We start from the raw sequence: 13,162 nt of genomic DNA, 5'->3' as shown, positions 1-13,162 counted from the left end.
TGTGTATAACAGTCATAAATGTGTAACTTCTTTTGTTACTGACTTTTATAGAAGAAAGTGTCTAAGACCACGTCAGCATCATAAGAAACTGCAACTTTCCACAGCACTGGACACTTCTAAGAAGGATCAGGCAACTTCTATGTCCCACATAAATTTAATATTTTCCCGTCGTGAGTCAGAATTTCCTGGCGGGCTATCTGTTGCTAGCAATGGACACACTGAAAACTCAGGTGCAAAGGAATTAATCAGTGCTGTCCACATGGAGATGGTATCACCTAGTGGAGAAGCAGATATGCACACACCTATGCTCAAACACTCATTCAGCACTTCCCAGGAGTTCAGCTCCCGAGAGGAACTGCTCTCTGACAAGGAGAAAGACAAGAGCAGAATTTCCTTGGATGACCTGACTCCCAGCGGGTCTCTAAGAAAAGACTACCACAAATCAGCAGATAGTTTTCCTTTAAAGCCAAGAAAATCTACAGAAACGGCTGAAGGCTATGAGTCGCCTGTCAAAGATGAGTACAGGAGAAGCTACAATGCTATGCTGTCTCAGCCTTTATTTGAAAAGCAAGAGAGAGAAATTCAAGTATCTATGAACCATATTGCTACTGGAAGTAAATACAATATTCAGGAACAAATATACCCCCCACCTTCAGCCCCTGAGAAAGAGCTGCTGGACTGCAGACCTACTGATTGTATGATGTCTCGTTCAGTGGATCACCTTGAAAGACCTACATCTTTCCCTCGACCAGGTCAGTTAATCTGCTGCAATTCTGTTGACCAAGTCAACGACAGTGTTTACAGAAAAGTTTTGCCTGCATTGGTCATCCCAGGTCACTATATGAAATTGCCAGGAGAACACCCTTTTGTTAGCCAGCCACTGGTTGTCCCAGCTGACCAGCAGATTGGTATAGAAAGACTTCAGGCTGAGCTTCCTAACCCTCATGCGCGGCTTTTTCCACACCCGCCCCAACAGCTGCAACCCCAACAGTTAGCATCCCAAGCAATATCTCAGCAGCATTTGCAAGATGCAGGTGCAGTGGAGTGGAGTCAACAAAATGCTTCCATGTCTGAATCTGTTTCCATTCCTGCCTCACTTAATGATGCATCCCTGGCTCAAATGAATAGTGAAGTGCAGCTTCTTACAGAAAAGGCTTTGATGGAATTAGGAGGTGGAAAGCCATTGCCTCATCCTCGAGCATGGTTTGTTTCTCTAGATGGGCGTTCAAATGCTCACGTTAGACATTCATACATCGATCTCCAAAGAGCTGGTAGGAACGGCAGTAACGATGCCAGTTTGGACTCTGGTGTTGACATGAATGAACCAAAATCTGCCCGAAAGGGAAGAGGAGATCATCTGTCTGCGCAACAGAGTCACCCACCAGAGCAAGAGCACCGGCAGAGGGAGCGGAAGGTTTCCGATAGCACAGCTTACACACAACTCGTGTACTTGGATGACATGGACCAAAGTGGCAGTGAGTGTGGAACAGCAGTGTGTAGCCCTGAGGACAATGCTCTACGATGCCTACTAGAAGGCACCAGTAAGAGGAGTGGTGTGCAGCTGCCCAGCCTGCAGGAGGAAACAAGAACTGGGGATACCAAACCAGAGCCATTAACTAGTCCTGAACACGGAACATCAGGTCAAGATGATGAGGAGGATGAGGAAGATGACCAAGGTGAAGATAAGAAGAGTCCTTGGCAGAAACGAGAGGAAAGACCACTAATGACTTTCAATCTAAAGTGAGCTATTGTGAAAATCCACCATTCTGTGGTGTATAAAATTGCCAAATATTCTTTCTGTGGAAGTGCTTGATTTATTTTTTTTCCTTTGTTTTTGTTGTGGAGAGAAGAAAAAAAACAAACTGTGGTGAGCAACATTTGAAAGAACTTAAATGCATTACTGTGTAAATGTTAGAAAAGATTTAAAATCATTCCTCTGATTCAATGGCTGCCTCCAGTGAGATAGCTGAACAAAGAGTGTGATTGTTATTTCATATACTTTATATTGGTCAGCCAGGATGTTGAAAATACTGACGAATTGTTTTGGTTGGTTTGTGACCTCAATCTCCTTATGAATGGGAGCTGGTGAAGCTTTTGTTTTGTAGGCCAATTTTACGTGGATAATGCTACTGAAAGTATGTTAAAAACAAGAGTTAGACACGTGGTGTCCAGAATTGTGCATTATCTCAATGAAAGGCTATGCATTGCTGCTTTTAGTAATATTTTGCTTATACTATGCTTTTCTTAATTTTACAAGTTGGTTGTAAACATTTTATGTCCTTTACTGTAAACTACTCAGCAATTTATTTTAATGTAAAACTACAGGAAACTTGAGTAGCATCCCTTAGCATTGAAGCCTTTTTATGAAACCAAACTGAACTTTATGTCGACTAAGATTCGTCCAGTTCTGGTCCCATTTACTCAAAGTGCCTTTTTTACAGTAACAATGAACAGTCCCTTCTTTTGCTAACTCCTTTTAATTGACCCCATTTGGGATTTTATAAACTTCTGGACTTCTACCTTTTATTTTAAGCTGCATGCCAAGAGTCCCATTTTGTGCTGAGCATTTCTCATTTCAGTACAGTGTATTCTGTAGCTATCATGTATATTGTGGATTCTGTTTAGCCAGGATAGACTTAGAAGACATTTTAAAGGGCCCAGAGTAGCCAAGAAGATAGTTTCATTGACTGTATATATTGTTAGTTTCCTCTGGAATCATATGAGCTAATCATGCTCATATAAAATGGACTATGGACCGAGCAAGTGGACTGAATGTGTCTAGAAAAATTTCGGGAAAAAAAAACTGTACTATCCAAAAGTGCCAGAGTGACTCTTCTGTGCTTTCTCTTTACAGAGCTGCTTGGTTATCCAAAAATTATAATTGAAAATAAACTGCAAAAAATATCTTTGTGGATTTTTTCCTCTAGTGGTCACCACATTATTTTATATTATTTAATAAGAAAAATACTTGGGTTTCACTTTTGCTGTGCATATTTATGCTTGTGTGACTTAGTGACACACTTTCTTATGCAGTTCTCGTGAACTTCAGCCGATACTGAAGTTTAGGCCCCTTTTCAGAAATGTATCCTCCCTATCTTGATAAATACCTAACTATTTGCTAAAGTATCACTGGAGACTTTGGAAATGAAATCCTGGAATCACCAGAATTCTCTATGGAGTCATGCTTCCTGTGGGACCAGTTTTCTTTCTGAGATTTCTGTGGGTACTCATACTTACTGCACACTTCTCACTTCTTCATGAATTGGGTTCAAAGAACAGAAAGCGTGTGACATACACTCTTGTAGAATCCTTTGTCTACTTTCAGTTTATCATGTATCATTCAATTTTTTTTTACGCAGCATTAGCAGCAGTCAAGCTTAATAATTAGTACGTAATCTCTAAAATGATTAGAGAAAGTGTTCTATAGTTCCTATTTCATTTTTAATAATAAGCCCTGATTCAGATTCTTTGCTCTTTTTTTTAAAGTAGATTTCAAGGTTTTCTTAGGAGGCCAGTGTTGTAATTTCCATTTTACTGAATGTCTTACCTGGGAGTCCGGGCTCGAGCCAGGAACCGAATCCCGATTTCCTAGTTCCCAGTCCAGTGCTCCTCTCCATCCACGAAGCCACATCACCTCTGTTTTGCTTTAATTCACGTTTGGAAGTGGTATATGTCTTAAATCTAAAATAATGTTTGTGGAGTGCATTGAATATTGATATCACCATATTTGCAGTAAGTTATGTTTTAGTCATCACATACGTTCTCGGTCCTTTCCTCTTCTGTTTAGGAAATTTACTACTGACCATGTGTGAACTGGCTCTGGGACCCAGGTTACTTATCGTCAGTCTGCGCAAGGTCGCTGAACAGAAAAATACTACTTTAAAGGAATAGTATTTATCAGATGGTGGTAATACAGTGTCACTTATTGATCAGTATGCTGCATCAAGTAAACATTCTGGTTAAAATTTCTGCATACTAGAATTATTATGCTATTTAATTTTCAGTTTTCTGTTGTCTTAAGTCTGTCATTTTGAATTACATTCCTTTTCAGATTCCTTTGCAAATTTTCCATCATTATTATCTTGTAAAGTGAGATTGTTGCTATTAAATTGCAGTGGTTTCTTTCTTTAATTGTGTTGGTTTTATGTTCAAAACACATCATTTGATGGTTTGATCATTTGTGCTCCTCCTACAGCAAACATATTTCAACAAACACAAAGATATTTTGCAAATCTTCTTTAAAACAGTGCTTTTTAAATTGCTGTGATATCACCAGCCATATAGTAGTTTGATTTTGCAGAATACAGTTTATGAAATCTAATTCTCAGTGTATCCAGCACATCTGAGGTACATGTTCAATGAAATTGGAAGAGAGTAACAAAGATCAGATTATGGGTTGAGATTGAAGTGTGTCCATTGTACACATTTTGTCTAATCTTAATGTCCAGTGACAAGTTCTGTGGGTTAGTTTTCAAAAGCATACTGAGAAAGATACTTTGGTAAAATATGAAGAAATTTTGTTGCTTGTATTTTGCAGTTGCACAGTGAAGCAAGCACCAGTAAAGGTTATAAAACACAGAGAACAAAGTGTAACTTGAACAGGTCTTGGCATCAGCAGCTCCAAGTGATCTTAGTCCATGTAGAAGACAGCCTAGAAAACCAGGTGCTTTCTTATTTTTGATGGCAAGTATTAACAGGGAAAAAATGCAAAAAGTTGTAACAACAAAGCTTGCAAAAGTGATGAAAATATATTTGACTTAAAAAAATACTAGGAGCGGGTGTTCAATTATCTGCCCGCAGTCAAGATTTTCAAATGGATAATGAGTGAAAGAGTAAAGATAATTTTTAAGTCTTAGGTTATATTATCCAAAGTCCATTTGTATCATAGGGCCTGTTGGAAGTTAATATATTCGTTAAGAGTCTGTTCACTTTTCCCCCAACTCCCACTTTGTTCCTGCTGAAACACTTGCTTCTCAAAGCTTTTTGAAGTGTCTGTAAAGCACCTTGACTGATTGTGATAATGACCTTTTATTATCTGATTAAGAGCTTTGTCAGGGTACCAGCACGCCAAAACTTCTGCAAATAGAGGGGAATAATGGTTCCTGCCTCAGAGCATTTGCAATCAAACACACTACACAAATACACAAAATTCTGGTACTGAGCTTAAATTAACAGTTTACAAAGAAACCCACCATTTAGAAATTACTCATGATGGTTTTCTCTCTTACAGGGGGGGACCGAGTAGCTTTAGTAGAGTGAATTAAGCACTCTTGAGATACATTGGCAGTGTTTTCATTTTCTGCCCTTCAGTCTATCCATGAATGCTCCAGGGGACCAATTTTATGTCAATATCCTAAACCAACATTGTTGAAATTGGTAAAAAATTACATGACCCATGTGGGATTTAGCCTATAGAATAGTGCATGTGTAAATGAGCAAGTGTTGGATTAGATATTTACTCTTTCTCTAGGAAGGTCCCTAGTGAACAAAAAAGGCATTATTTTTTTCTAAACCAAGGAGAATACATCTGAAGATTAAAGCTCATTATCATAGAATCATTTCGGTTGGAAGAGACCCTCAGGATCATTTGGTCCAACCATAACATAACTCTGGCACTAAACCATGTCCCTAAGAACCTCATCTAAACACCTTTTAAACACCTCCAGGGATGGTGATTCCACCACTTCCCTGGGCAGCCTGTTCCAATGCCCGACAACCCTTTCTGTGAAGAATTTTTTCCTAATATGCAATCTAAACCATCCCTGGTGCAACTTGAGGCCATTTCCTCTCATCCTATCACTTGCTACTTGGGGGAAGAGACCAACACCCTCCATGCTACAACTTGTTGTAGGAACTGATAAGGTCTCCCCTCAGCCTCCTTTTCTCCAGGCTGAACAGCCCCAGCTCCCTCAGCCGCTCCTCATCACACAGTACCTCTTAAGCTATGAATAGGCTGTAATATGGGGCATGGTAACATTCACCCAGTACATCCTTGGACTTGGTCAGACAAGAAGAATGTCCATTTGCTTCTCTAAAGTGTATGGGCAACAGGTAAGAGGTTTTTTAATCAGTGCTGCTGTGTGTGTGTCTCTTCAGCATTTGAAATTCTTAGAATATCTGCCACCTGGTGGTGAACAGTATCTCCATATATACTGTGTATAAAACAGTTTATCATTTCAATATAATCACAGTGTTTAACTTCAGTAACACCAGTAGGCAGCTGGCACAGGATCAACAATTGTTTAATGGAGCACAGAGACCCCTGTCAGCTTGAGAGAGCTTGCCCAGCACCTTAGCTGGGATGGTGTTCAGCTTCTAACAGCTCCATTCAAATCAAAATGCATCATCACTGATGGCAGGGTAGTGTGTTCAAGTGTACATGTGCCTGTTTTCTCTCACCTCGTGAATAACACCTTGGTTTTAGATTAAAATAAAGTTGAAACAATTTTAACTACTAATTATTCCAAAAGTTGAAAAAAATAAGACCGACTCAATTAATATTCTTTTCCTGTTCCTCTGCTCATAGATAAATGTAAGCTGGCAGTTCAGTGCTAACCTTACTCATATGATATATATAATACGATGATATAGCCTATATCATGATAGATATATACGCACAGATGATATTTTCATGAATTATGTCTGATATTTTCATTTCCAGGCTGCAAACCATTTGGAACCGGAGCTTTGGGTAGATGAGTAGGCAGTAGGCAAGTGCCATTTTCAGACTAGGGGAGCATTTTTTTAATGTTACTCGTGTAATTCCAACCGGTAAACTGACACCAGGTACTGTTTTCTATTTGACAGTAATAACAGAAAGGACATCTAGTTATTTTTAGCAGTAATCATCTGGTATCCACTGGCTATTAGCTTGCAAAATGTGGCACCTGGTCTATTATCACTTAGCTGAAGTACTTGTTGTTTTATTGATGTGCTTTTCTTCTAGGAATAAATGGTGCCAGTTAGTATGTTTGATCATTAAATATCTCTTCTGTCTTGGAAACTTACAGCTGCGGGGAAGGAAAATGTGATGATGACAGGAAGGTACAGATGAAATACTTGTTTACAGTTTATTTTTGTAATTGTGGAGAGAAGTACTTTGTGTTTATGTGACCGGAGATATGAACTCCTGAATAAACCAAACTGAGGAATCGTCCTGCTGGTTTTATATTATAAAGGTAGGGAACAGTGCTTGAAATGCTGCTGTGGGATGAGAAATCCCACTTTCAAATGAATGGCTGCGAGAGATGTTGGGCTTCAAAGCTGGAATAAATTATTTCAAATGGCTCCTGTTATCAGCATTGGTTTTTAAAGGTTTTTGTGATTTAGTGGTTGTGGGGCTTTAAAAAAGCCTTAATGTTGCTGCGTCAGGACTGTCTTCTCCCCAGCCCTCACCAGATTTTCACATGTGCTCCCAGCAGTGTTTGCCTGAGCTTCTCCTCTCGCTGGGAAGAAACCCATGGTTGTCCTGCTGGTGTGCTGGGCCTCACAGCTGTGGCTGTGACACGTGCACCACAAGCTAGTCCAGGTAGATTCTGTTCCCTATACACTTACTTTGGAAGTTTTCCATCAATAAAAGGAGAGGCTGGAACCACATCTTAAAGTCAGGAAAATATGTATCCAAAGAAAGTAACACAGCAAGAGACTGGCTCACACGCTACTCTTACCACCATGCTTAGGGCAGGGCCTTTCTCTCCGTGGCCCCAGACCCTGGAGATGAGAGAGGCTAAAGGTCTCAGTTTCCCTCTCCCCCGCCTTCTGGGAATGCCCCTTCTATAAAACCAAGGCCCTGATACCACCTTCAATTTTGTGCCATGCTGTGAAGCCGACATCGATGGGACATACGCTGTGACGCTCCAGTGTCATGTCAGTACAGCTATGTTTAGGTATTGGTGAGGATGAGCTTTCTAAAGCCGTCTGCCTCTTTTTGTCTACTTGATTAGCTCCACCTTAAATTTAACACCTCATAATTCTGTATGAAAGAACACAATAACAATGGGGGAAGCAGACCAGGACAGCCAAGTTCCTCCATATGTGAAGTGTTTTGAGAGCTGGATTGGTCTTTTATTCCTTGAAATCACCGAAGTAGACGTAAATTTATGTGCGTGCATGTGCATATATATGTACATATATAAATGCCTTTAATATAAAAGCTGGCTTAAATGCTAGTTAAAACATTTCAACATCAAGCAATGCCAAAGGAAAGGCCACTCACCTAGACTGACTGGAATAACCAGCATAAGAGTTCATAAAGACTTGCATTAATTAACATAATTGTCCCTGTGGTCTGACATTGCAGGGTCAAAGCTGTGCTTGAAGCTGAGTTTCTGCTGTGCCAATGCCCCTGACTTCCATGAGATTTAATCACACTTGCCTACCAGCCTAGACTTGATGTCTAAATTCTGTGATTAAAGCTTTTCTGGTGTCTATATTTCAAGTAATTTATTCAGCAATTGTTGAAACATTTAACAGAGGCTTTTCTTCTGCAGAAAGCTGTAAAATTCTGAAGGGCAAAATCTTACTACAAAATCCCCCAAAATTTTGCATAGAAATGGAAGAGTTATAATAGAGCCTGATTTACCATTTTCTTCATAGGGAAGACACTGTGGCCATGAGATGCTTTTTAATTCAATGTGATTCTCCATACAGTAGGTGTGCATCCTAAACAACACTGTTCATCTGCTTCTAACCACCCAGAAGGTATGCAGAACCTTTATTAGCAGTATCCATTTAATTGATTTGTATGTTACTGGGGTACTTCTAGTTGGAGTAAGCTGAAGAACATTGGAATTTATTTTCCGTCACCTGTCCTGGACATGCAGGAAATACAGCATCTACCCAGAAGTAAGAACATACTGTCTCTCAGCAGGTTGTCACCATGAGGAGTGGTGGCAGCGGTTGTCACCACTGTTAGTCATAAAATACTATTCTCATCCAAGATGTCTTTGTCATTAGACTGCAGTCTCCCAAGACTGGAAGAGCACGTTTCCAAATAAAAGTGGTTTATGCTGATGGAAATAGGTAACTGAATACTAAAGTATCTGATAGACACAACACTTGCGTGGGGGTTGGGGACAGCCAGATTTTTAAGTTTCTTTCTCCGGACCTGAATTTTGAGAACTATCCTACTCAATATTCTCAAGGTTTCCAGACTCTAGTCTCCCCTTTCAGGGTGTCTAACAGTGTTAAATACCTTAGGGCAAATCAGACATGTAGTTCTAGTCTGTTAGAAACTCTCTGATCTGAGACTTATAGTCAGGCTGTAGCCTCTTTGCTCTAGCAGTAAAAGATGTACATCTATTACAGTAAAGAGTCCCTTCTGCTGGGGATAAAGAACTATCAGAAACAGACAAAAAGAAAACTCTGAAACTCAGAATTTAAGACTAATTCATGTATCTATCACTCCCTCAGTCCAGAATCAAGGAAAGCAAGCATCTTGGCTGTACCTGCAAAAAGGAGGAAACAGAAAGCACATGGATGTGAGGGAACTGTAAAAGGCTGATGGGAAAACTGATTTAGGAGCTGACAGGAGTAAATTGGATTCATTTGAAGATTGGATGTGCAGAAGTAATTGCTGAGTATTGGTCAGAGCTCCTGCAGCACCAGTGTCAACACGATCTTTGTCCATCTGTCACCACTAATTCTCATTCATATATGTAGTTTGAGAAGGCTCTGAAAAAGTTAGAAAAAAAATAGGTATAGACATGCAAAATATTACATATGTGTAATAATCATTATTTGTCAGTTCTGATTATTAAATATCTTTTCATGTAAAATATTATTAATTTATTTTTTACCTTTGGCAGTTAGAGACCCTAGGAACAGAGGAATTGCAATGCTGGAACCAGTTTGAATCTGTGTTTTATCCAAGTCTTGTACCCTGTTTCCAACAGTCATCAAAAATAGATGCTTCATAAAAAAGGGGAAGAAATCTCTACCACTGATAATAACCCCCCAGGATAAAATTCTTTCTATCCTTATCACTTACACCCTTAATCATGAGGGCCTGTATTTATCATACACATTTTTTTAATGCTACAAAATCTTTTCACTATGTATGTAAATTCCTAACCCCTTTTTAACACTGTATAGCCCACAGCCCTTGCCAATGCAGGCACCAGCATAGAGAAGTAGGTGCTTCAGTTCAAAAAGTAAGATGTAAAATAGAAGGGGTATGGTACAAGGTGCATTTTAAAATGGAATTCAACAACAACAACAAAAAAAGCATGTCAGTGCGCTGTTTTGAGAGAGCCTGGCCCCAGCTGGAATGCTGCAGCCAACACGGGCCAGCAGCAAGTGGGCAGTGGGAGCCGGGCAAGGCTGCAGCTCACCAGGCGTGGTGTGCAGTGGGAACCTAGGGAGATGTGACGTGAGAGAGACAAACATGAAGACCAGAGACGTGATCTCACATGGAAGCAAGGGTGCAACACACAGGACTGCAAGCTCATTTCATTCCCTAGCCATTGCTACCTGTTCTGGTGTTAGCTGAGACAAGGATATAGATGTGGTTTGGTGCATTGGTTCAGTGTATTTTGAATCTGTATTTGCTTACCCTTGTGTCTCATTCAGGATTGAAGATGGTAGTATTTAAATGCTCAGCACAAAGAGCAGCCAATAAAAAAACTGTCGTGAGGTAGTACTAGTAGACACTTGTTTGAAGCAAAGTCTAAGCATATTTGCTCCATAACTAATTTTTAAAAAATATTTATTAGAAAAATAGAGAAAACACTAAAAGTAGCTAATTTTCAAATTGGATCAGTTTTGTTTCCAACTTACAAGATTACAAAAAGTTCATACCAAGTTGTTTATTATTATTACTTGCAATATCAAATCCATTTTAAATGATAAATGCCATTGATATTTCAATGTGCTGTGTAAAGGTAGGAGCAATCCTGTGACTACATTAAAATTTCAGGGACTTTTCTTCTGCAGTGTTTAATACTCAGAACACAGTCGCAGAAGAGCAAGAAGAAGAAGAAGGGTACGACCCTGACCACATACTGCACAGTCTCACTTGATGGTTCATCCAACAGGTGAGATCTGACAAAGCCTGTACAGCCCTGGGAGTTCAGGCTTCCCAGTCCTCAGTATTTCTCACTACCAAGTTTCAATGGCTCCTCTCTTGGTGGTCCAGAGTTCTTCTGAACTTGTGTTGGCCACTGAAATGCCCAGAGTACTTGAATGTTTGTAGGACTTCATTCTGAGTCCTGGATTTTGCTGAGGGAGTTAACCAGGAAAAAGTTAAACATGATGACGCCAAAGTCCATTTGTGGATCTGGGCCTATACTCATGTGCTTACATTCAAGCCAGCTCAAAGCCTCTCAGAATTAGAGGCAAAAGTTCATTTTGTGTAGCCATGACAGGCTACTTCCTTTCATATACAGTACAACTGACTGAAGATTATACATATACATATACAGTACAACTGACTGAAGGCTTGCTTCTAAAGGCCATTTCAAAATGTGGTAACATGAAAGGCACATTTCCCCTCTGAACTACAGCAACAGCTTGACATTGGGAGGTCATAACTGGCCAAGTGTTAATTACAGACTCCGTCAGTTTTGCAATCATTGAGAGCAGGCCACCTGCCTAGACTTTTTTTTCCTCTCTCCTTTTGCTCATCTATGGAAGAACAACACCAGCTTAACAATTTAGCCATATTCAGGGAAAACTGCTGTTTTTAAAAGATATGTGTACTATGTCATGGTTTATCTTATTTGGAATGTGCTGGTTGAATATTTTCTAGCCTCATTGATTTAGTACCCTTGAATTTTCCAGTCACTGCAGCTACTATTTCAATCCATACTCCATTATCCATTCAGAATATCATCTTTGCCTCTGTCATTTCATGACAAAGCTGAAGGAGCTCTCAGAAGTCCACCTGCGACAGGAGGCAAATATTCAGTGATTATCTGGCAGCAGGAGGGTGGTGCTTCCCGTATGGTACAACTGACAACTTAGACCAAGAGAAGCTGGGAGGCAGTTTAGGAGAATCATCGTTGATGAAATATAGCTGTCAGGGTGACCGGGGCTTTTGATTTTTTTACCATTATACTGTCTGCCTTTGACTTGCTGAGGATCTGATGCATTTGAATTACAAGTTCCTGTGGCAGCTCACGTGTTGCGGGATAGAGTGGCCCAGAGCTGGTGCTCAACACGCATAGTTTCAGAGTTTGACTGAGAGCACAGCTGGAGGTGTATCTAGCTGTCTTCTGCTCAGCTAGTGAGATCTTTTACTTGACATATCACCTGCAGTATCTAACGTTACACCACCTTAAATCAAAAATAAGAAAAAGTAATCCAAATCACCACCTTGAATCAAAATGGGAGGAAGCAGTATCTGCCTCACATTAAATGACTTCCAAGAGGGTGGCGGGGATAAGAAGAAATTACAACTGATGCATGCTGTTCCTCTGTATTAATGTGATGTTTGGCAGCACCGCTAAACCAAGCACTCAGAAATTCTGAATCTCATCCAGAATTATTGATATGACCCTGAAAATGACGAGAGTTCAAATAATTAATACAAATTTCTCTTCAGTTGTTTTCCTGGGTTCAAGTCATTACCGTTCGACTCCAGTTCTTCTAGCATGAAGCTTGTAGAAATACAAAAGGCTCCGGGAAAACACCAAGTGCTGCGGGAGCCCGCCGCCGTGCAGGGGATGGCCACGGCGGCCTCGGCAGCGTCTGCCAGCAGCAGCTTTGCCGTCGAAGTATTGATGGTGTGAGAAGAAAACACGGGGACCTGGCAAAGCGCGCTCCGGTGCTGCCGAGGCCCGGTAGCGGCCGCCCCGCCGAGCGGGCCCTGGCCGTCCTGCAAGCCGGGGTGAGGCCACCGCCGGGCCCGCGCCTCGGGCCTCCCTGGCGAAGGGAGCAGCGCCGACCCGGTGAGGGGACATGAGGGCCGCGGGAGGCAAGGAGCGCGGGTAGATGTCGGGGGAAAGAGGGACAGGCGGCGGCCGGGAGCGAGGGAAAGAAGTGGGCAGGAGAGGGCAGGGCAGGGCAGGGCACAGCCCCACCCCGGTCTCCCGCGGGAGCGGCTGGGCGGCCTCCGCTCCTCCGGCAGCACGGGGGAGGACAGCAGCTAGAGGGAGCTCCTCCAGACTGCATCTGCCCGTGCGCCCCGGTTCCTTTCATAGGCTCCCCCGCCCCCTTCCCTCCC

The 13,162-nt window shown here is 41.3% G+C and overlaps 1 protein-coding gene across 4 annotated transcripts in view; it reads left to right on the top strand.

The window, feature by feature from the left end:
• FAM171A1 (family with sequence similarity 171 member A1) overlaps positions 1-4,131 on the top strand; it is an 89,911-nt gene extending 85,780 nt beyond the window's left edge. For all 4 annotated transcript variants that reach the window (XM_082045113.1, XM_082045112.1, XM_082045111.1 and 1 more), the window contains one exon: positions 52-4,131. In XM_082045113.1, coding sequence (XP_081901239.1) covers positions 52-1,744 — 1,693 coding nt within the window. In that variant the 3' untranslated portion in view covers positions 1,745-4,131. The remainder of the gene's footprint in view (positions 1-51) is intronic.
• The last annotated feature ends 9,031 nt before the right edge of the window (positions 4,132-13,162 follow it).

This window comes from Streptopelia decaocto (assembly GCF_964273445.1).
Source record: "Streptopelia decaocto genome assembly, chromosome: 2".
Classification (NCBI taxonomy): Eukaryota; Metazoa; Chordata; class Aves; order Columbiformes; family Columbidae; genus Streptopelia; species Streptopelia decaocto.
This window is presented reverse-complemented; position numbering and strand designations above follow the sequence as displayed.